Source organism: Somniosus microcephalus, chromosome 21 (assembly GCF_052327205.1).
Source record: "Somniosus microcephalus isolate GS21.2 chromosome 21, FLI_Smic_1.0, whole genome shotgun sequence".
In the NCBI taxonomy this organism is placed as follows: Eukaryota; Metazoa; Chordata; class Chondrichthyes; order Squaliformes; family Somniosidae; genus Somniosus; species Somniosus microcephalus.
Window position 1 is genome coordinate 36,049,722 of NC_141007.1, and position 24,693 is coordinate 36,074,414.

Sequence of the window (24,693 nt, forward strand, 5' to 3'; positions counted from 1 at the left end):
AACACTTCAAAGCAGCTTGGCCTTTGTTATCCTTTTTGTTTTCCCCTGGGCTACTATCTGGGAGGTTGATGCTAGCTATTAAACTAAAGCTAGATCGGGAGTGTCGGAACATTTAGTATTCTTGTTCTGTCACCTTGGGCAGAAAATAAAACAGATTAGTCAGATGTCTTTTAAGTCTCCAGTTTCTTTTAAGGATTACAAAAATGAGAATTAATAAATAAATCCAAGTTTGTCCCTGAACTCAACACTAAAATAAAACCAGCTTGGTTTTTCATGTTTCCTTTTGCTCCCTGAAATTCATTAAACACCAATAATTGTTTTCAAAGGAAAGTAAGTGTTTAAAAGGGCGGCATATTCAGGAAAGTATCTGAGAAACCATTTCTTGTTTCAAAAAAGACATAACGTAACATTAATATCATAATACCCATGCAAGATATTATTGTGATGATAATGAAGTATCATTCTCCAAACAAAACAAATTTGTCAACCATTTTCTTTCCTCCAAGATAGCACCCTTTAAAATTGAGCTAGTAGTGAATGTGCAGGTGTGTACTTTATTCACAGTATTTACCCCATCAGGGACTGTTCTGGGATGAATTGAATCCAGGATCCCCTCAACTTCACAGCAGCATCTTTGATGTAGGCAGTTCTGAGACAGAGTGAAGGAGTGTGTATATAACACTGATTACGCAATGGGTCTACCTTCTCTTTAGTCCTGATCTAACCTATAGAAAAATGAAAGTGTCAGTTGTGGCTCAGTGGGTAGCCTCTGAGTCAGAAGTTTGTGGGTTCAAGTCCCACTTCATGAGACGTAAGCACAAAAATCTAGGCCGACACTCCAGTGCAGTGCTGAGGGAGTGCTGCACTGTCGGAGGTGCCATCTTTCGGATGACATTAAACCAAGTCTGCTTTCTCAGGTGGACGTGAAAGATCCCATGGCACTATTTCGAAGAAGAGCAGGGGAGTTCTCCCCGGTGTCCTGAGCCAACATTTATCCCTCAAATCAGCATCACTAAAACAGATTATCTGGTCATTATCACATTGCTGTTTGTGGGAGCTTGCTGAGCGCAAATTGGCTGCCGTGTTTCTTACATTACCACAGTGACTGCACTCCAAAAGTACTTAATTGGCTGTTAAGCGCTTTGAGATGTCCGGTGGTTGTGAAAGGAGCTATATAAATGCAAGAAATAACACTGTGGCATAGTGGTTAGCACTGTTGCCTCACAGCGCCAGGGACCCGGGTTCAAATCCGGCCTCGGGTGACTGTCTGTGTGGAGTTTGCACATTTTCCCCGTGTTTGCGTGGGTTTCCTCCGGGTGCTCCAGTTTCCTCCCACAGTCCAAAGATGTGCGGGTTAGGTTGATTGGCCATGATAAAAATTGACCCTTAGTGTTAGGGGGGATTAAATACGTGGGGTTACGGAGTTACGGGGATAGGGCTTGGGTGGGATGGCTGTCGGTGTAGGGACCGGGTGCTAGGGTTTGGATGATCAGCCATGATCTCGTTGAATGGCGGAGCAGGCTCGAAGGGCCGAATGGCCTACTCCTGCTCCTATCTTCCATGTTAAAACAACAGAAAATGCTGGAAAAACTCAGCAGGCCAGGCAACATCCATGGAGAGAGAAATAGAGTTAACTTTTCAGGTCAAAATCCTTCATCAGGACTGAAAAAACACAGGAAATGAAACAGATTAAAAGGCCAGTTTGGGGGCTGGGAAATGGGGATGAAAGAACAAAGAAGAAGTGAAGAGACATTAAGAGGTATTCAAACAAGACGAGATGGTGATAGGACTAGTAAAGAGACAAAAGACGGCTCTAGATGAGGTGTGAAATGCGCTGGCAGAATGAGAGATAGCTGCCATGTGGGAGAGAAAAAAAGGGGGAAGGGCACAAAACAAAGGCGTGGATAAAAAATATAAGTAAAAATGTAAAAGGGGCCGAGGTTATGATCTGAAATTGTTGAACTCGACATTGAGTCCGGAAGGCTGTAAATCATTATACAAGTGCAAGCCTTTCTTTCTACCTTCTTTTTAGTTCAAATTAAATTGAAGGTTAATGGAATAACTCCGATTAAAACATTAAAATGTGTAGTCTCTCCCTTGTGGTGCATCATGATTCCTTAATTTAATCAAACACTCTAGTGAATTACTCCAAATCAGCTCAGTTTCTGCTAAACAGTTGATAACATCATGGTTAACTTTCAGGATCCTGCAGCCAGCAGCAAACTTTCACACACACTTTCAGAGACTGAACACAGAATCCAGAAGCCTCTTCTTTTTAAAACAAAAACAGAAAATCCTGAAACATCTATTTGTTTCTCACAGCAATTTTAACTTTCGCTGTGGGCTTTTAACTTCTTCCTCTTTTTCCTAACCCTTTTGTTACATGTCAACTGTCCACCCCAGGAACACTTTTACAACATTTTTATACTGTAAAAAGGCCAGATACTAACTTTGCTGATATTAACTCTGCACCCTCCTGCACAATCGCTTTCTTAAAATCCTCAGAGGCAGGAGCAGCCATTGACTGCATCTGACCCGCCTTGTTCCAACAGGGCTTTACCGGTTCTGTACTAGCTCATCATCCATCTGTTTCTGAATGAAACTCACACCCTCTCTGTAAGTTTTCCCCTTGTCACTCGTAACGACGGAGACCTTCTCCAATTTCTTAAGCAAAGCCTTCTTGACATTAGTCGAGTTGGTCACACAGACCTTCTCCATTTCTTGGTCACACAGACACTCTTGGTCACACAGACCTTCTCGAGACTCTCTAGACTACCGGTAGGTGATGCGAGTCTCCTACACTCCCCGAAGGGTTCCCTTTCCAAACTGACTTACTGGTCTATCGGTCAATCCTGGAACTTAACTTGAGAACAACAAAACCACTATTCGTCAGTCTCCTGGTTGGCTCGCCAGTTTGTTGTTTCTTAATTTGCGGAGGAAAGGTCAAATGGTTCAAGACTGACACCAATATGAATTATAGTGGCTATTTTATTGTCAACAAGTAAAAGATCAATACACGTAAATATTTAAGTGGTAGATAATAGAATTACCCGCTCCTTCTATATGCCGGTCGCCCATCAAGCTGTGCCTTCCTCCGTTGCCTTGCCTCCACGCTCCTTCGGCGTTATTCTTAGTTTTGACCCTGCAACTTGAACTGCAGTCTTGCCACTGCTTTTAAAACCCAAGGAACAAGAAAGCTGCAGACTGTATTCTTGTTCCCTGGAGAGTCAATTACATCTATCTATACCTTTATCCCAATTCCTGAACCATCACAACTGTAGTTAGCACCCCCCTCCAACAGATAATGGCCATCCTGTTTGTTTGACTATTGCTCAACTTAAACTGTAAATTCATGCCTGGCACATCAAAGGAACATGAGATGACATTGAAACCATCTCAGATGGTTAATGTGATTTTGCAGCTAGTCTATGTGTTAGCTTCGGGTCTCCAGTGTTCTGGCCAACCTCACATGGCCAACCTCACGTGGCTGACACGGCCCTCGACCGTGTCCGTTCTATCTCCCGCACTTCTGCCCTCACCCCTGCCCCTCCCTCCCGGAACCACGATAGGGTTCCCCTTGTCCTCACCTTTCACCCCACCAGCCTCCACATTCAACGGATCATCCTCCGCCATTTCCGCCACCTCCAAAGTGATCCCACCACCAAACGCATCTTCCCCTCCCCTCCCCTTTCAGCATTCCGTAGGGACCACTCCCTCCGAGACACCCTAGTCCACTCCTCTATCACCCCCAGCACCCCTTCCCCTTTGCCTGGCACCTTCCCGTGCAAGCGCAGGAGATGTAACACCTGCCCTTATACCTCCCCCCTTCCCACTGTCCAGGGCCCCAAACACCCCTTCCAGGTGAAACAGCGATTTACTTGTACTTCTTGCAATCTAGTATATTGTATTCGCTGCTCACGACGCGGTCTCCTCTACATTGGGGAGACCAAACGCAGATTGGGTGACCGCTTTGCGGAACACCTCCATTCAGTCTGTAAGGGTGGCCCCGAGCTTCCGGTCGCCTGTCATTTTAATTCACCGCCCCATTCCCACTCGGACCTCACCGTCCTTGGCCTCTTGCATTGTTCCACGGAAGCTCAACGTAAACTCGAGGAACAGCACCTCATCTTCCGATTAGGCACTTTACAGCCTTCTGGACTCAATATCGAGTTCAACAATTTCAGATCATAACCTCGGCCCCTATTACATTTTTACTTATATTTTTTATCCACCCCTTTGTTTTGGTTTTCCCCCCTCCCCCCCTTTCCTTTTTTTTATCTCTCTCCCACATGGCAGCTGTCTCTCATTCTGCCAGCGCAGAATCTAGAGCTGTCTTTTGTCTCCACTAGTCCTATCACCATCTCGTCTCGTTTTGAATACCTCTTAATGTCTCTTCACTTTAGTTCTCTCCCAGCCCGGCCTCTTAATCTATTTCATTCCCTGTGCCTCTTTAGTCTTGATAAAGGGTTTTGACCCGAAACGTTGACTCTAATTTCTCTCCACGGATGTTGCCTGGCCTGCTGAGTTTTTCCAGCATTTTCTGTTGTTATTTCTCACATGGAATGCCTTCCACACAACCTGGGATGTTGACGGCTCATCTACTTGTTCCCTATTGTCCCGACTAATCTCCAATATTAGCATATCCTAATCAGAACAATGACCCCATAATGTAATCAGCTTCTGACCTGCATCAGCAGTCTGTGGTTTTAAACAATATCACTTTAGATGATTTGCAATGCAGGAAGGAGAATATTGCCAAGCAAAAGATGTTCATTTTGCTTCTATGTTCAATATTCTTAGACTGTCCTACCTGACAAAGCATGCACACCTCATGTAATGCCTTTACTTCCCCTGCCTTTATAGGCACTTCTAGTTTGCCCCAAGGTTCTAGCCGTCTTTCGGATAAGATGTTAAACCAAGGCCCCACCTGCCCTCTCAGGTGGACGATAAAGATCCCATTGTGGCGGTACCACCGGTTGTCCCTTACATTGAGATACATAATTCCCTTTAACTTACCTTACTGTATGTGTCTGTTACTATACTCAGGCTTCTCTCCTGTACTCTGACGTCATGACGTCAGAGCTCGGAACCTTTCAACAGTAGAGCTCGGAACCTGCTGGCAGTTGAGCTCGGAACCTGCTGGCAGTTGAGCTGGGAAACTTCTAGTTAGTCCTTGTGGAGTCCCCGCTGGGACAAGACCTATACCACGGTGCTCCTACAGTCAGCAATCTTACCTGCCATCTTACCTGATGTAATTAGTCTGTTCCTGTAAATAAACAACTTGTTAATAGTTCGTCGAAGTCAAACTCTCTTATTTAGTGGCGATCTACACGAACCGCTACACCATGGTACTATCTGGAGAAGAGCAGGGGAGTTCTCCCTAGTGTCCTGGCCAATATTTATCCCTCAATCAACATCACTAAAACAAATATGATAGCAAAATACTGCAGATGCTGGAAAGTCTTGACAAAGGGTTTTCACCCGAAATGTTGACTCTATTTTCTCTCCCCGGATGTTGCCTGGCCTGCTGAGTTTTTTCAGCATTTTCTGTTGTTCACAGATCACAGAAATCACAGAAACCCCACAGTGCAGATAGAGGCCATTTCGGCCCATCGAGCCTGCACCGACGCATATCCCACCCGATCCCCGTAACCCCTACACCAACACATATCCCACCCTATCCCCGTAACCCCACGTATTTAATCCCCCTAACACTAAGGGTCAATTTATCATAGCCAATCAACCTAACCCGCACATCTTTGGACTGTGGGAGGAAACCGGAGCACCCGGAGGAAACCCACGCAAACACGGGGAGAATGTGCAAACTCCACACAGACAGTCGCCCGAGGCCGGATTCGAACCCGGGTCCCTGGCGCTGTGAGGCAACAGTGCTAACCACTGTGCCACCGTGCTGCCCTTGCTGCTCGCAAATTAGCTGCCGCATTTCCTACATTACAACAGTGACTACATTTCAAAAGTACTTAATTGGTTGTAAAGAGCTTTGGGATGTCCTGAGGTCATAAAAGGCGCTATATAAATGCAATTCTTTGTTGGCCTCCTCCTATTCCTCATCAATGTGCTGTCCTTTAGTGATATTACTGGTCCGCATGGGCTATTTTTCGTATGTGTGCCAGCACTAATCTACTTTATTTTTGTACTACCACCCTTGATTCTTTGACTGTTGCCGTGCTGTCTGACTGCCCGTTTAACATCAGGTTGTGGATGAGCTAGAATTCCTTGCAATTAAACACTAGCAAGACTGAAGCTGTCTTTTTTGCCCCCTCCCCGCAGAAGTTTCTTGCTCTGAGCCACAAACTTTAGACACCTTTCTAGATACTCAGCCTTGGTGTCCTGCTCAACCCTGCACTTACCATGAAACCCCACATCTAGTTCAATGTCAAAACTGCCTAAGTCCACCTTAGAAACATCATATGTCTCTGCCCATACCTCAATCCCATTGCTCCAGAAATTCTCATCCACAATGCTGTCACCTTCAGATTTTACTTTTTCATTGGCCTCCTTGCTAGTCTCCTGAACTCCACCTTACATAAAGTCCAACTCATCCTTAACTCCTCCGGCTGCATCCCATCTTGCAAAAAATCTCGCTCACCTACCACTCCAATTCTTGTTAACCTATGATGGCTCCCCATAGATGAATGCATCAAAATCCTCATCATCTTCAAATCTGTTCATGACTTCACTCCACCCTTACCTTTCCAATCCTCTGCCCCGTCTTCAAGCTGTGCTCTTCCAACCCCGCGCTACCCCACACTTGTCCTCCCTCCGCTCTGCCATCGGTGGCAGAGCTGCCAATCGTCCTTCTCCCACACTCTGGAACTCCTACCTTTAGCTCCTTTTCTTAGCTACATCTCTCCACACCTTCAAAGGCTTCCTTAAAAAACAAGATATTGCCTTCTGCCACCTCCCCATCCCTCTCCAACTCCTCCTCTGGTCAGACCCACGACTGTCAAGCATGTTGGAGCACTTTGTTACATTAAAGGTGTTACAGTATATAAATGCAAGCTGCTGCTGTTCCCAGCAGTACGCTATTAGTCCGAATTGCTGCAAAAGCGAAGATTGATCATTTTAGCTGGTCATAAATTGTTGCAGTGTGCAAGTCATCAAGGACCTCGTGAACAGTGCTAGCTGCAGCAGCAAAATAAACTGGAACAAATGTTAAAATATTCCTTGTGCATGCTCTTAAAACTTTCCATTCCTTTTGAGCTTTATTTCATTGTGATTTGAAAGAAGATCTTCCTTTTTCCTGTTTTGGTACCTAAGCTGGTCACCAGCAGCTCCATGTTTCCTTTGTGTGCTGACAGTACATGCAAACCGAGCTGAAACACTACACCTGTAATGTGTACTTTTTGATTCCTTCATGACACTTAGGCACAAGGAACCCTGCGCATAAGCTGGCCCACACTTTGCAACTTGGCAGCCATAAAGCTGATCAATATCTTTTGTGCAGATAAGATCCACTCATAGCGGGTCTTACCTGTACCTTTTACCATTTTACAATGGCTTATGACTTGAGTTTTTCTCTCTCTCTTTTAGGCAGTCCCTCGGAACCAAGAATGACTTGCTTCCACACTAAAAATGAGTTCTCAGGTGACTGATGAGTCCAATGTGGGACCTACAGTCTCTGTCACAGGTGGGGCAGACGGTGGTTGAAGGGGCAGGTGGGTGGGGTGCTTGGGTTGACGTGTGCTCCTTTCGCTGTTTGCGCTTGGCTTCCGCTTGCTCCTGGCGAAGAGACTCGAGGTGTTCGGCGCCTTCCCGGATGCTTCTCCTCCACTTTGTGCGGTCTTGGGCCAGGGATTCCCAGGTGTCGGTGGGGATGTTGCATTTTTTCAAGGAGGCTTTGAGGGTGTCCTTGAAGCGTTTCCTCTGCCCACCTGGGACTCTCTTGCTGTGTCGGAGATCCTAGTAGAGCGCTTGTTTTGGGAGTCTCGTATCGGGCATGAGTTTTTATCTAGATGCTCTCCAACATGAGTTATGGAAATCTAGACACATTTCACTGGCTGCTGTTTCAAGCTGTTCAAAGTCCAGGTCTTGTATATTCTTTTCTCCTGTACTTTCTAGCTGCACAAAACACGATCATTTAATTGGAATTTTCTTCCCTCCCTCCTGGTTATCTAAGGCATCTCTACCCAAATGAAATTTAATTTCGTGGAATCACAGCATTTATTTCATGAAGCCATCCGGGACAAATAGAATGTGTTATTATGTCAGCCAAATCAAGATTGAGCTTCTTAGAGATTCATACTGGCCACCAGAGAATGCATCATATGTTGTCACAGCATGTATTAAAGCAATAATAATACATTTTAATAGTCGCATGTCTATGCATAGAATGAACAGAAGAATCCCCAGTGTATTCCTTGAGTGAGAAAAGATATTTTTATTAATCACAAAAGAATCATGTGGGTCTTCACTCAGAATAAATTGGGCATTGCGCTGTTTTCTATTGCACATTAAAGGTTTAACTGGAGGATTATGAAAAGCTGTCATCTCCACACTACTTATCCCAGACATTAGTCACTCAAAAGGGACATTACAGGACAACTGTAGTAACAGATCAATGAGAAGGAGATGCAGACTGAGCTGTGCTCTCCCAATTCCTGTTTATTTTGATGGAGATTCTAATTTTCTTTATTTGGCTCTCTAGATTTTTGTATCGATAAAGCTCAATGCAACATCTGTGCAATAGCAAGGTATTTTGTGTGTGAAAAATTGCACTGTGAAGCCTTACCCTAACACGGCATGTGTTGCAGCCCCCGAGTGATAGCGATAGAGAAGCAGACAGTGATCCACTCGAAATGTACCTCCTCCCTTCCGAAGGTTTTCATAGAAGAACAACAAATCTTCTGGGACACCCTATAGAAATAGATCAGTAAGAACTCAACATTTCCAACATGTGAACTTTGAGCATGTTAAGCCATACAAAAACTTAAGACATATAACAGTAATACTCAAACAGCTGCTTCATACACTGTTATATTATTCAAACAATCTCCATCAGAGCCACTGAGCACTGATCAGCGGGCTGACCTTTCAACACTGCCCGTGGGTTTCCTAGCAGAGACGGGCTATTTTCAAATGAGGTTCAAACCTCAAAACTGCCCTGAATGGGTATTCTCAACTTGCAATGGCTTGGACAATAGCAAAATACTGCGGATGCTGGAAATCCGAAATAACAACAGAAAATGCTGGAAAAACTCAGCAGGCCAGGCAACATCCGTGGAGAGAGAAATAAAGTCAACGTTTCAGGTCGAAACCCTTCGTCAGGACTGAAAAAACACAGGAAATGAAACAGATTAAAAGGCCAGTTTGTGGGGCTGGGAAATGGGGATGGCAGCTGTTCCACATGGCAGCTATCTCTCATTCTGCCAGTGCATTTCACACTCATCTAGCGCCGTCTTTTGTCTCTCCACTAGTCCTATCACCATCTCGTCTCGGTTTGAATACCTCTTAATGTCTCTTCACTTCTCCTTTGTTCTTTCATCCCCATTTCCCAGCCCCCAAACTGGCCTTTTAATCTGTTTCATTTCCTGTGTTTTTTCAGTCCTGACGAAGGGTTTCGACCTGAAACGTTGACTCTATTTCTCTCTCCACGGATGTTGCCTGGCCTGCTGAGTTTTTCCAGCATTTTCTGTTGTTATTTTGCAATGGCTTGGGTTGGAAGTGTGGAAACCAGATATGTAACCCGATAACCATGGCATGCTGATTGCCCATCGGTATTTCAAGTGCACTGCTGATTGTGTCACGGTGATGTAGCAGATATAAAGAAATACCCAAAGGGCCAGACTTTGCAGTCAGCGGCAAATAAACGTCAACCAGCCATTCGTTACACTTGCACTTGTCCACAGACTTTCTATGGGCCTCTATGCTGGACGTTGCTGTCAGCCAACTATCCAAAATGTGCAGGGAATCGGGGACCTGTGAGCAGGGAAAACAACTGTGTATCTCCTTAACCAATCAGATTGAAGAATCGTTAATGAGCAGTGCAGTCTGAACCAGGAAGTGCAAGTTAGAATATTTAATTCAATGTCAAATCAGTTCAGAAAGCAAAACAAAGAGAGGGAAAGTAGATTAAGAGAGAGATAAAAGCGACTAAAAGAAAAAGTAATAAAAACGCATTTATTTAAACTTTTTGATTCTTTTTGAATCTCCAACAATAATTAAAATCTGAAGGAATGAGACTCCACACTTGTAAAAGTAAATTTTCAGTGCCAGAGAGGTTGTTGGCAGAAATTAAGACTTACCGTGCCATTAAAAGGGTACTTACATTGGAATTGACAAGCCCATACTTTTTCTGGTGAGCTTAGTTTGTATGTATCAGGTAAATAAAGCAACTTCATGTCGTTCAATGTATTTCAATAATTCGCGCAGCTTCTGGAGCAGGATATCTCGGACAGCAACTTCATTTCCATGTTGAACTACGCGTGTGCGGTCGCTGGAAGTTGCTGTCCGATTTACACTTTATTAACGGTGAGCGCAGTTAGCCTCACCGTTATTTCTACCGCAATATCTGGCCCAATGAATTGTTAACTAGACTGATAGGCAAATAAACATCTACTTCAAAGTGAGACAGTGGCCAGAGAAGCAGATGGAGTCAGTGGCAAGGGTATGAAATTTGTGGTGGGTGCCGAAATCAGTGGCTTTGGTCTGCCCGTTGTTTAGCTGGTGGAAATTACAGCTCATCCAAGACTGGATGTGAGGCAAGCAGTCTAATAGCACAGAGGCAGAAGAGGGGTTGATAGAGGTAGTGGAGAGGTAGAGCTGGTTGTCATCAGGGTATTTGTGGGAGCTGATCCCATGTCTGTGGATGATGTCGCCAAGAGCGGAAGAGGGGTGGAGCAAAGTATGGATCAGCTGTGGCTCAGTGAGTAGCACACTTGCCTCTAAGTCAGAAGGTTGTGGGTTCAAGTCCCACTCCAGGGACTTGAGCACATAAAGCTAGGCTGACGCGCCAGTACAGCACTGAGGGAGTGCTGCACTGTCAGAGGTGCCGTCTTTCGGATGAGATGTTAAAGGACCTCGGGGTGGAAATGGAGTCTTGTACCAAGCATCACTCTCCAATTAAAAATATAGACTGGTAAAATTCCGCTAGGCCTCTGCCAAAGCCACTCTGTAAATTGGCACCAGGAGGTTGCCAGGAGCAATCCAGTTTGAGCCTACCTCTGGTTTGCTATCTGAGATTAGACTTGAAGGTCAATTGCTATTGTGATCGCCTGGAACTCTCAATATGGGGAATCGACATCTTCAAACATTAAATGTGTTTCAGTTTTCTTCATTCCTTAAATTAGGCAACATAAAAATTTACCAAGTCACTGATTTAACGAGCATGCTAGAGATACGTTCTTTGGCTCAGAGCTTGTCTGATAAGAATATGTTGCATTTCAGACCAGGTTTGCTCCATTAACTAGTTTCCCATTCCTTTCAGCCTCATGAAGCTGCTGAAAAACAGGAACCTATTCAACTAACAAGCAGGTTTCTTTTTCCTTTCCAATGCCCAGTGAGGTGTAGAACTGCTAACAATTCAGCAGATCTTGCTGTAATTCTTAGTGTTTACTGTGCTAGGCTTTTCGGAGATTTGTTTCAATTAAAAGTAGAGGTTTAGAAATAATTTATCTTTGTGCATCAAACCTGGGATCAAATGGCAGCAGCGGAAAGGGAGGCGTTCCTTTAAAAGCAATTCCTAATATGTTCTCTGGACAAACTGACCTTGATTGCAACAGGAATGGGCTACAATGATAATGAAAATGTACCACAGCCAGCTTTCCCTCCCTCTCTCCCTCCGTAGCATGTGTTGTATCTCAGCAGTCCTGACACTTTGCGCTGGGTCTGCAACTCTTCACTCTCGGCCCTGGCATGCTGTCTGTGTGTGCATCAATTACTGCACTTTTCTGTTTACATCAAAGAACCAGTAACTCCCCATCAGCCAGGATCAGTTTTAATTAAAATAAAATTCCTTTGCCGCAACATTTATTTTAGTACTTGGCATTTTAATCCTTTTGAAGTATGTCGTTAATGAATCACAGTGATACTACAGACCCATTAACGGAACACAAACATTCAGAAAATAGGTACTGTAGATAAGGCACATGATGGTTTCTATCAAATTTGAGTGAGGGTTTTTTAATGGGGGGAAAAAAAAAGGTCATGCAGCTTTAGAATTCTGCCTCCCCCTTTTTTAACCTTCAGTCTGGGCCATACACCAATGTCTCGATTTTAAAATTCTCATCCTCATATTCAAATCCCTCCCTTTCTCTGTAATTTCCTCCAGCCCTACAACCCTCCGAGAACTCTACATTCTTGCAACTCCGGCCTCTTGTGTATCCCCAATTTCCATCATTCCACCATTGGCGGCTGTGCCTTCAGCAATCTAGGTCCTAAGCTCTGGAATTCCCTCCCCAAACCTCTTCGCTTCTCCACCTCCCTCTCCTCCATTAAGACGCTGCTTAAACCTACCTCTTTGACCAAGCGTTTAGTCACCTCTCCTAATGTCTCCTTCTTTGGCTCAGTGTCAATTTATGTCTGATTACGCTCCTGTGACGCATGTTGGGACCTTTTACTATATTAAAGGTGTGGTATCTTGAGGTGGCCATAGATGGAGACAGACACAGGTTAACTCCTTAACATGGTTTAATCAACACTTGCACATAAAAGCTTCTGCCATGAGGCAGCAAAAACAAAGAGTACCACCAGTACAGATCAGACTTAACTCAGGAGAGCAATTGCCACAGCACCACCTGGTGGATCAGGTTACTCATAACCTCCCAGGTTACTACACTCCTCCCCCCTTAAGATTGCCGTATGCAATTCTTAAACAATAACCCTTACTAGGTACTACGTTTTAATTAACCAGTATGCTCTAACCATGGTTAACCCCTGACTAATTTAACAGGTTTGTATAAGTCTTTCTGGTTGCTTGCGAATCCTTTGTGAATGTCTTAATTCCACTTGTGGTGGATTCTCAGATTCATTCGCACTTGAGATTGGAGTAGTCTCTGATGTTGGTTTTACTCTGTCCCGCTGTGGCCTGGCAGTACCAGTGTCCACTGGCACCTTATAAGCCGTGCTGGGTCCTGGAACAGCCTCCTCTACTGCCCTTTGTTCCATCTGAGGCAGTTCCCCCTGCTGCCGGCTGAAAAGCTGATCCACATGCCGACAAACCCCTCGACCATCCCCTAGTAACACGGAGTATGACACAGGTCCTATAATGTCCTGGATTAGTCCTGGTATCCATTTAGGTCCATAACCGAAGTTCCGGGTGTACACAGAGTCCCCTATGGCGAAATGGCGAGCTTTAGTATGTTTGTCATGGTACGCTTTTTGGTTTGTTTGTTTTGTCTCAACCTTGCTTTTGAGATCTGGGTGTATCAGGTCTAACGTGCACCGCAACTTTCTCCCCATCATCAACTCAGCCGGAGAAAGCCCCGTGGTAGCTTGGGGTGTTATACGATAACTAAACAAGGCTCTATTGAGCTTGGTCTCCAGGGTGTCACCTGAGCTCTTCCTCATGAGCTCCTTAAAAGTCTGCACGGCTCGCTCGGCTAACCCATTTGAGGCTGGGTGATATGGAGTCGAGGTGACATGTGTGATTCCATTCCTTACCATGAATTCTTTGCTCCCTTCACTAACAAAACACTGTGCATTGTCAGATACAATCATTTCTGGAATACCATGCGTGCTGAAGCTGTTCCTGAGACAATTCAGTGTGGCATCAGTCGTTGCAGAGCTCACTGGATAAACGTCGATCCACTTTGAGTGAGCATCTACCAGCACCAAAAACATTTTGCCCATAAAAGGTCCCGCATAGTCTATGTGAATTCTCCTCCAGGGTTTGCTGGGCCACTCCCAGGGATGGAGTGGTGCCCCGGCAGGTGCTTTCCTCTGTTCCTGACATATAGTGCATGACTTTACCTTTGACTCAATTTCAGCATCCAAGTTAGGCCACCACAGGTAGCTCCTAGCCAGTCCTTTCATTCTAGTCATTCCTGGGTGCGATTGATGCAACTGTTCCATCAAAGTAGAGCGTCCCCGCTCTGGGACTATGATGCGTGCTCTCCATAGCACACATCCATCTTGGACACTGAGCTCGCGCGAACTCCGGTCCCTCACGGTGATCTGGCCAGCCTTTCAACACATACTCACGGACCCTTGACAGAACGGGGTCCTTGGCTGTCCAGCCCTGGATTTGCGCTGAAGTCATCAGGGGACTGATCTCCTGATCCAGCATCAGGACGTGCTCCTCAGGGGAAGTACTGCGAGGAGATTTTGAGAGGGGCAGGCGGCTGAGAGCATCCGCGTTCCCGTTTTCCTTGCCGGCTCTGTACGTGATCACATATTCATAGGCTCTTAGTATTACTGCCCATCTCATTATTCTCTGTGATGCCATTTGAGGCACCGCTTTCATCTCATTCAGTAAGCTAATAAGAGGCTTGTGGTCAGTACTGATTACAAACTTCCTCCCATATATGTACTTATGGAATTTCTTTACTCCAAATATAATGGCCAACCCCTCTTTATCAAGCTGTGAATAGTTCTTTTCCGCAGCTGTGAGCGTGCGTGAAACAAACCCGATGGGCCTTTCCGCTCCATCTGGCATGCGGTGGGCCAACACTGCCCCCACTCCATAGGGTGATGCGTCGCAGGACATTATCAGCTCCTTCTTCTCGTTGTAATGCACTAACACCCTGCTGGACTGAAGTAGCTCCTTTGACTGCTGAAACGCTTTCGCTTGCTCTGGCCCCCAACGCCATGGCTCCTCCTTTCTCAGCAGTTTGTGCAGGGGTGCCAGCAGCATCGATAAGTTTGGAAGAAGCCGGTTATAATAATTCAGGAGCCCTAGATAGGTTTTCAGTTCAGTCACTGAGGTGGGTGCCGGTGCATCCTGCACTGCCCGCACTTTCCCTGGTAATGGATGGAGGCCTGTGGCATCCACCCGATGTCCCAGGAATGTAACTTCCTTCTCCATGAAACTACACTTACTCCGTTTCAGGCGTAGCCCCGCCTCTTCCAGCCGCTGTAGCACTTTGTCCAGTGTTTTTAAGTGATCCTGATCGTCACTTCCTGTTAGCAGAATATCATCTAAGTACACGGCCACCTTTGGAATGCCCTGCAGAATGCCCTCCATAGTCCGTTGGAATATTGCTGGGCTAGAACTGACACCAAATGGTAACCTGGCATACGTGAACAGCCCCTTGTGCGTGTTCACCGTGACAAACTTTTTTGATTCTTCATCTAGCAATATCTGCTGATACGCATGACTCATGTCCAGTTTGTTGAATCTTTCTCCCCCAGCGAGCGATGTTAACATGTCCTCCATTCTCGGAATGGGGTACTGTTCCAGTGATGATACTCTGTTCACTGTTAACTTATAGTCACCACACACCCTTACGTTACCGTCAGGCTTCAATACCGGGACTATTGGTGCCGCCCAGTCTGAAAATTTCACTGGTTCTATTACTTTGTCCTTTAGCAGGCGATCTAGTTCCGCCTCAACCTTGGTTTTCATTGCAAAAGGTACCGACCTTGGTTTAAAGAAACGAGGCGTGGCATCACTGGCTACATGAATCTTGGCTGTGGCTCCCCTTAAGGTGCCCAGTTCGTCCTTAAACACTAACTCATGCTTCATCAGCACTTCTTGCAGTGCCTCTGTACTGTCCTCCATTTTATTCATTGCCTGCCAGTCCACACTCAACTCACTGATCCACCCTCGCCCTAACAGGTTTGGCCCTGACCCTGCTACCACTACCACCGTAAGCTCTTTGGTGACTCCTTTGTGTTCCACTTGTACTTCGGCCGCCCCCAAAATGTCCACCTTCTGTCCTGTGTAGGTTTTGAGACTAATGGGGCATGTACCTAGCTCTGGTACTTTTGCTTCCCCCCATAGCTTGGCGTACTCAGTCTGCGACATTATGGTTACACTACATCCGGTGTCAATCTCAAACTTTACTTGACCTCTGTTCACTATCAAATACTGAGTGAGAGGGGGTACGTTGGGCCTTGAAGTGTCTATACTGTATATAGTGAAAACCTCCTCACTAGACTCACTAGACTCTTCCTCTTGTATGTAATTTGCCCGCTTTGTGTACTTCTCCCTCCCTCCTTTAGCATGCTTTGCCCCTTTAGCACTGCTTCTCTCACTCACTGCCCTTTTACAGACTTTCTTTAAGTGCCCTATTTTTCCACAATTGTGGCACTTTGTCTTTGCAAACCTGCAGTCCTTTGCATAATGGCTCGTTCCGCCACATCGGTAGCAATCCCCAACCCCGACTGGTGGACTTTTTGCGCCAGCTTCCATCTTGAAAACAGCTCCTCCCACTGGTTTACTCCATTTCTCCTTGCTCATACTGTTTAAGTCCTTAATGTCCTTGTTAGCCATCTCCATGGCTTGTGCTTTTTTAAGTGCCGTCTCAAACGCTAATCCTTCTTCTGACAGCAACCTTTGCTGTATACTGTCGTCGTTAACTCCGCATACTAGTCTGTCCCTTAACATGACAGTGAGCGCATTTCCAAAATTGCAGTCCTGTGCGAGCTTCCGAAGCTCCTCCACATACTCAGTAACGCTTCCTTCCGGCCTCCTAATCCTCGAATTAAATTTGCATCTCTGTACTATTTCACTAGGTTTCAGATTGAAATGATTCTTTAGTAGACTCATCAACTCGTCAAAAGATTTTTCTCCTGGCCGCTCCGGGCTCAGCAGATTCCTCATCCGTGTATAGGTTTGCGCTCCCACACAACTCAGTAAAATGGCCCTTTTCTTTTCAGCACTGTCCACCTCGTTTGCCATAAAGAAATGGCCCAGTATTTCACAATACTCCTCCCAAGACTGCGACTTGCTGTCAAAAGGTGCCACGGAGCCTACCGTTCCTGCCATCCTTGGAGTCCGGTCACTTCAGCCAAAAAATCAAACTCCGTTTCGACTCCCGCGGCCTAGCCTCGTGCTTTTCCGACTAGTTTGCTAACCAACCCGAGCACCTCTTCCGAATACTCCAAAACTCTTCCGTCCTTTATTCTCGTCGCCATATGTGGTATCTTGAGGTGGCCATAGATGGAGACAGGCACAGGTTAACTCCTTAACATGGTTTAATCAACACTTGCACATAAAAGCTTCTGCCATGAGGCAGCAAAAACAAAGAGTACCACCAGTACAGATCAGACTTAACTCAGGAGAGCAATTGCCACAGCACCACCTGGTGGATCAGGTTACTCATAACCTCCCAGGTTACTACAAAAGGTACTATATAAATACAAGGTGCTGTTGTTGCTGCTGAGATGTTGACAATCGGTGTTTTTCTCGATCACCATCAATGTTGCTCTTCAGTCAGCTCCCAAGGTGTGAATGTTAATGGTTCGGTGTGGAAACCTAACCCAACTCTCTCTCCCCAACAGGCAGAGAGACAAGAGAATGCACCATTGATGGGGCGGGGGGGGGGGAAGAGGAACCCTGCACAAAGTATCTCAAAACATACTGAATTCTGGGCTCCCTGGAGATGGATGATGCAGGTTTGGTCCCCTGTTCTGCTCAGTCCCTAAGGTACTGTCCAGAGTCCTGACGTCTGCCTGTGATTGCCCACCCTGTGCTTTCAATGATGCCACTCTAGGCAGTTGCCCAATGGAAGCCAGGTACTGCCCCATAGGAAAAGAACAGAACTCCTGTTGACCCAATTGAATATTACAGGAAACTGTGTTATCCGGAGGCTAAATGTCCGGCAAGTTCGAGCCACCGGCAAAAATCAGGAGCCGTTTCGTTAGGTTTTTTTTTCTTTTCGTTGCTTTTTTCTCAACAGTCAAGCTCTGCAAGGTCTCGCTGAAGCTGTTGCTAAGCTACAGAGACGCTTGCAAGGTACGGCCGACTGTTTAGAAGCTGTAAGCAACAGGGTTTGTTGCCAGATACGGAGCTCAAAATCTCCGTATGTTTCAACATTAGCGCTGGTTTGTCCGGCAGTTTTGATGGGACGGCAACAGCTCGGTCCCGTCGGTGCTGGATAGCACACATGTATCAAATTCCTATAAAATGTAGCTTTATTAATTTGGAGTTCATAATTTTAAAAAGCTTGACATGAAACAGATTTAATTTTTGTCAACTGTCCTTCAGTCTCCCCTGAGCATTAATTACAATCAATTTAACTGAATATCTTTAAAGCTGCATTACTGCCAATGATTTACTCAGTTCAGTAAGGAACTATGTCCATTTGATTGATTTCTATTCAAACCGGCGTAAAACCCAGATAAAGGCCTTTGAACCTTTCTTTGCATTTTATTCTGAGTGTTCTGCAGTACTCACTTTTCCGCCTTCGTCAAACTTCCCAACGCAGTCAAACCATTCTCGAGAGCAGAACCAAGTTGGCATGATGACAGTGGGACCATGGGAAGTAAACACCTGCCAAGAGAGAGAGTTTTACTGAAGAACTTGCGGATTAACTCTCCGGTCGTGGAGCAGACAGGTGTCTTATTATTCCTGAGGCTTACTAGCGAGGGACACCCAAGCTCTTTTACTCTTAAAACGTGACTGTTCTGTAACTTCCCATTGTACGTTATTCCCCTATTTACTGGTCCACCTGTCCATCTGCTGAGAGGGTGGTTGCATGACCTGTTCCCAGGCTGCCACCTAGGTGTGACCCCTTGTCCCAATTTTTCTTCGCTGCAATCCCTGCTCTTCACAGCTCAGATTGCGAACTGAGCAGATTGGGGATCAATCTTCCATTCGCCCTATTCCATGGCATTGACTGCCAATACTCAAATAATGCGGCAGAACCCCCATTTTAAAAATCAAGACAATTACAGAAAAGTGCATTTCTGTCTTTGATCACCAACGTTCTCCTCTCCTGAAGTTCTTGGCGCATGCTGGCTATGGTTCCATATGGTGAAAGCTATCTCCAGATCCTTTCCAAAGTAGCCCTTATTAATGTGTGCACATATCACATCTGAGATGGACCACTGGACAGTGATCAGGTGTGGGATCCATGGCTGATTTTCCACTCCTTAATGCAAAGGAGTTGAAGCCAATTATAGCACTGCTGTGGTCGAAACCAACTAACTCAGACCAAATCAGTAGTCAAACTCGAGGCCTTCCTTGTCTGAATGCCTCAGATGCTCACTGAATAAACTCGAGAGCTCCCCATCTTTCTACCTCTTAATTTCTTTTAAAGACTGGCGAGTCTTGATGACATGATCAAAGTAACCTGCTGAAATGAAAGGCTGAGTCCAATAGCAGATGTAAAATTCCACCACCGGAGATACATTTAATAACACGGAGCATGTCAAGGATCATAACATTATCAACCGCGTGTTATAAGTAGGGCAAGTGATTTATTTTCACCAAGGTTCCTTTAGAAGCCATCATTTTCACTGCTTCTGGGACCTTAAGGGGGTGAAATTGAACTTTCGTGGGGCGCAAAATGGGCGTTTACGGACCGGCCTTCTGCTGTACACTTCACCAGATTTTCCTTTGCATTAAAGTCAATGGAAAGGAAAATCGGGCGAGGTGTACAACAGGCCGCAACTGCCCCCGTTACACTCCCGCCAATGTTGCATTTCACCCCCTATATGTCAAATGCAAAACCTATGGCAGCAAATCGTGCTACATCTGAGGAGTGTAGAATTTCACAGGATTGTTTGTGGGATATTTCCCTGTGCCAAATCACCTTCACCAATTGTAACTTAGTTCCCTCACACTGTTAGTCTCAATATCTTCTCCAAACTAATTTCTTCAATGGTAACATCAGCATTCCATTTATAAAGAAAAATATTTCCGAAGAGGAGAAAGATGGAAACAAATCAAAGTACTAGTTCTTTAAAGCTGCATTAATGGGCATTCCTGGTTCTTAAGCTCTTGATATATCCAGCTTTTCACAAAGTTATCAGTCTACAAGGCATGGCTTCCATATTGCACTTATTTCCAATCTCTTTGTAGCTTGGTGACTACATAACATATAGCACACATCATTCTAGTTTGAAACTCAAGCTGTTTGATGGGTTTTAGACACAAATGATATAACTGTCCCAAAAATTGTGAACACGCAGCTTACACTCTAGGTGACCTCATTAGGGCATCTCCAGCACATGCCATAATCAAACAATGCTCTGGTATGTCAGAGCCTTTCTATAATGAAGCTGTGTTTGTGAACTATACAAAAAGGATGCTACTATGAAGGAGCTTTGTGTGGTTTCCCTATTACAGTGGCAACTATACAAGTTATATCAGTCGGCATGCTACTTCAGACAGTGTCACAGTAATGAGCTACTGTACAGTATAAATAAACCATGGGGCTGCTTCCACAGTATTACACTAACATATGTGTACATAATGTACAGAAGCAAAGAACTAGGTTGACTTCTTCTCCAGACAGCTGGCCATAGCACAAACTAAATAATGGCTCAGAGTTCCCTCACATCCAGCTATGTATTATTTGTGTGGATCTCATTACCGATATCAGCCGTGGCCCAGTTGGTAGCACTCTCGCCTCTGAGTTAGAAGGTTGTGAGTTCAAGGCCCACTCCAGGGATAGGGTTCAAGGGATACGGGGATAGGGCAAGAAAGTGGAGTTGAGGTAGAAGATCAGCCATGATCTTATTGAATGGCGGAGCAGGCTTGAGGGGCCGTATGGCCTACTCCTGCTCCTAGTTCTTATAATCTAGGCTGACACTCCAGTGCAGCAGTGAGAGAATGAGATGTTAAACATTCTTTCAGATGAGATGTTAAACTAAGGCCCCGTCTGCCCTCTCAGGTGGATGTAAAAGATCCCATGGCACTATTTCAAAGAAGAACTGGAGAGTTCTCCCCGGTGTCCTGCCTGATATTTATACATCATTAAACAGATGATCTGGTACTTATCACATTGTTGTGCGCAAACTGCCTCTCATGTTCACTGCATTATAATGTTAAATTTCTGTATAAACAGAGAATACAGCTCTTGTATGATACATTCTCAAGTTTTAACAAAATTATACATAAAACGCTCTAGATGTATTTTTTGTGGAACAAAACCAATTAACTAGCTGTTTATCTCATCGCTGTAAGGTTTTGCTAGCACAGAATATCTGCCATATTTGCTGCCAACTTAACACCAGCCATTGCAGGTCACTGTGGAACTCTTTGAAATGACTCAATCTCATAAGCTACCATATAAATACTTTAAAGTATTATTAAATATTTGTTGGAGTAAGGGCACTGGAGGACGAAGTGTCTTTCAACACTGTCCTTCCAGCTCTATAATTTTAGTTCCAATGCTGCTTAGACAGCAGGCTAACATGTTGTCATAGGCCTTAAATTGAAATTAGCCCGGGGGCCTCACCTAGTGTGCAGTGGAATTAATAACACATCATCACACTTCTTCAAATGTAGCACCAATTGAGGAAGCCTCAAACAGCCATATAAAACAAAAATAAAAATGGAAATATTAGATTGGTGTACTCCAAAGAACAATATAGGATAGTGTTGTACCTTCCATGCCACATGTGATCTATGAGTGTAATCAAAAAATGTCTTCCATTCCCTGGCACTATATCATTCATCTCAATGATCAGGCACAAAAAATATACACGAAAAGCCTTGGTGCAAAACAGTTAAGTTTCTATTTCCAAACGGGGGGGAGGGGGGAAAACAGTTGAAAAATGGTAGCTAGGCATCTGACTTTGTTGAAAATTAAATGTATTCCGTCACATGCAAAGTATTAGTGAGTCTTAAAGCATGTCCATTCCTGCCACAGCATGCCATCCCGTCGCACAGCTTAACCCTCTCCAGGACACCTCCGGAAACACCAGGTTGGAATTGTTCTTAGCAATCCATCAGCACATACCCTAACAAAGCAGACAATTCAGCCGGCAACCTCTGTCTGATTAACTAAATCTAAACCCTCTATGGTAAGTAGGATAGAGAAGCAATGCCTGTGCTCCAGACTGCAGTGGTACAAAGACGCCATTGTTTCAGTCACAAGAAAGATGCTAAAAACTTTCCAAACAGTCAACACACAACTACTTCTTTGTGTATGGACAAAGTCTAAAATTGTTGGAAAAACCATATGAAGCTACAGCAATACTTGGCACCACAAGCACAAGATCCTAATTATTTTGTTTGTTCAAAGCAACAAATGTGGTTTGCGCCATATCAACAATGTCAGCATCAAACTATTAATATCTGGATGTCATGAGCAGAATTTCGATCCCAGAGAGCGAGTTATATGGCTGTAAACCAAAGTGTTGGGGGCATAGACCAAAGCAATGTTTGAGCAGTTCTGGAATGTTGTTTGAACTTCAGATTGAATTTTCCCTCTTATTCAATACCAGGAGGTCTTCCATAAATGTTCTAATGGTGAGCTGGAGGTTAACTGTAATGAGCCTGGGTTCTGGTGTACGGGAGAGGGGGCGGGGTGTACATGGCCGCTGAAAGGATTTGGAAAGAAGCTGTGTTCGAAGCCACTGAGGTAAAAAAAACATTCCTGGAAAATGTGAGCCAATTATGGTTGTTTGTGTGATGGAATTTCTGCAGGTATGGTGAATACACAGTACACTCCAACATTTCTGGATATCTTCTAACCGAACTCCCTGATGTTTTAGTGAGTTGGAGGTTATGCTGTGTGAGAGAGGCTGCTGGAATCTAGAAGAGAGGAAGGGCTACCTGTTGCCATTAAAGGAATTGGGAAAGAAGTTTCTAAGAGATGTGCTCAGCGACAGTGAGCTAAGTTATTCCTGGAAAATATTGTTTTCCTTGTCTACTATGGATAAATAAATAAGTGTGTGCACTTCACATTCTCAGTTCTGTAAATAAACGCATTTATGAAAGTATCACAGGGAAGATGGCAATTCCACTTTTCATTACATATCTGGTCATCTGGGTACCCGGTAATGTGTTTCTGTAGCTGACATTTTTTTAAGCACGTCTCTTTCCACTTCTCTCTCACAATTAAGCATGGGAGTATGCTAGGTGTTGTTAAAACAACTACTTTTATTCAGCCATAAAGGTGGTTTCATCAAGACCAGCCCATCACCGTCAACTACAATATGAAACAGGTAGAGTGTGGGCATTTTTTTTAGGAAACCAGAAATCACAAACATTAGGGGCTAGATTTTCCCGAAGCTATCGGGAAGAAGGCGGGACTACAACTTTCGGGTTTTTGACCCGCCTACATCAACGTCCGGCCAATCCGCGCGATTTTCCCTTGATTGACCTGGTTGAGCCCGCCCAGTGGGCTCAGCAGGCCAATTAAGGGCCACCCGGCAACAGGTGACGTCACAGACTGCAATTTCATCTGTCAAGAGTTCTTGACAGATGAAATATCAGTGTTTCACAGCTGTTTCAAGCTGTCAAACACTGATAATCTGATTTCTAACCTGAGTCCTTCTGCACAGACTCAGTTAGAACTCTCAGCAGCACTCAAAGCTGAAGGCTGTCACTTTTCACAGATCGCAGCCGTTCAGCTTTAAGTGCCGGCTGAGTGATGGGCTCCCGACGCCTACAGGAAGAAAGGCTGTTAAGGTAAGTACAGGTAAGTAAAAGTTCTTTACACACTTTAGACACACCAAACACACTTACCTTTTCACTCATGCACCCATCACTCACCTGAGCGCCGACATCGCGACCCCTCCAAACCCGACGGCCCGCCTGCTCTAACCTGGCGTGGTGTGGAGCCACCGGGAAACCCACACAAAACCCCTCAAAATAGGGATTAGGCTAAAAACTGCCTGTTAACAGGCAGTTAATTGGCACTAATCACTTCCCGCCTGGGGTCGGCGGGTCCCATTGCGGGGCAGGTACCCGCCGTCTCTGAAAGTTGCGTGGAGCAGGGTTTTGGGTGGGATGGTGTCGGGACCCCCAAATTCGGGATTTTCCCCCCCCACACGCCTGAAACCCCGCCTGACGGCTCCACGAAAATCGACCCCTAGTTGTCAGCCTTGGCTCAGTGGGTACCACTCTCGCCTCTGGGTCAGGGGGTTGTGGGTTCAAGCCGCACTCCAGAGACTTGAGCCCAAAATCTAGGCTGACACTCCAGTGCAGTACTGAGGGAGCGCTGCACTGTTGGAGGTGCCGTCTTTCAGATGAGGTGTTAAACCCAGGCCCCGACTGCCCTCTCAGGTGGATGTAAAAGATCCCATGGCACTATTCAAAGAAGAGCAGGGAAGTTCACCCCAGTGCGCTGGACAATATTTATGCCTCAACCAACATCACTAAAACAGAATATCTGGTCATTATCACATCGCTGTTTGTGGGAGCTTGCTATGCACAAATTGGCTGCCGCGTTTTCTACATTACAACAGTGACTACACTTCAAAAAAGTATTTTATTGGCTGTAAAGTATTTCAGGACATCATGAGGCCATGAACGGCACTATGTAATTGCAAGTCTTTATTAATATAAAATTTGCATTTATCTGACCTAAATTACATGAACTAAAGCAAGTTTTGGCTCCCTGTTTTAACCAAAAGCTTTTTTGCTAAACACAATTTTAAATATTAACCTTTTGCCTCAGAGTTCCTTTTACTTCATGGGTAAAGATATGAATTACAGAGTTTGGAGTAAAAGTGTAAAGTCCGCGCCTCAATAATACACGGACTTCGGGAGAACAGTTTAACAGGTACTTTACTGAACAAGAGGCAGCTTGAAACTGAAACTACAGAAGCCTGCTAGGGCCTTTTATACAGGGGTGGTCACTGCCGGTACTGCAGTCTAAGACCAGTTATTCC

At 45.0% G+C, this 24,693-nt stretch overlaps 1 protein-coding gene across 2 annotated transcripts in view; it reads right to left on the reverse strand.

The window, feature by feature from the left end:
- Window positions 1-24,693, reverse strand: part of qtgal (queuosine-tRNA galactosyltransferase) — a 449,903-nt gene that overhangs the window by 117,009 nt on the left and 308,201 nt on the right. For both annotated transcript variants that reach the window (XR_015073069.1, XM_085963430.1), the window contains exons 7-8: window positions 18,299-18,394; window positions 8,753-8,877 (exon numbers count right to left, since the gene is read on the reverse strand). Coding sequence is in view for 1 of the 2 variants with exons in the window: in XM_085963430.1 (XP_085819556.1) it covers window positions 8,753-8,877; window positions 18,299-18,394 (221 nt within the window). In the remaining variant the exon portion in view is untranslated. The remainder of the gene's footprint in view (window positions 1-8,752; window positions 8,878-18,298; window positions 18,395-24,693) is intronic.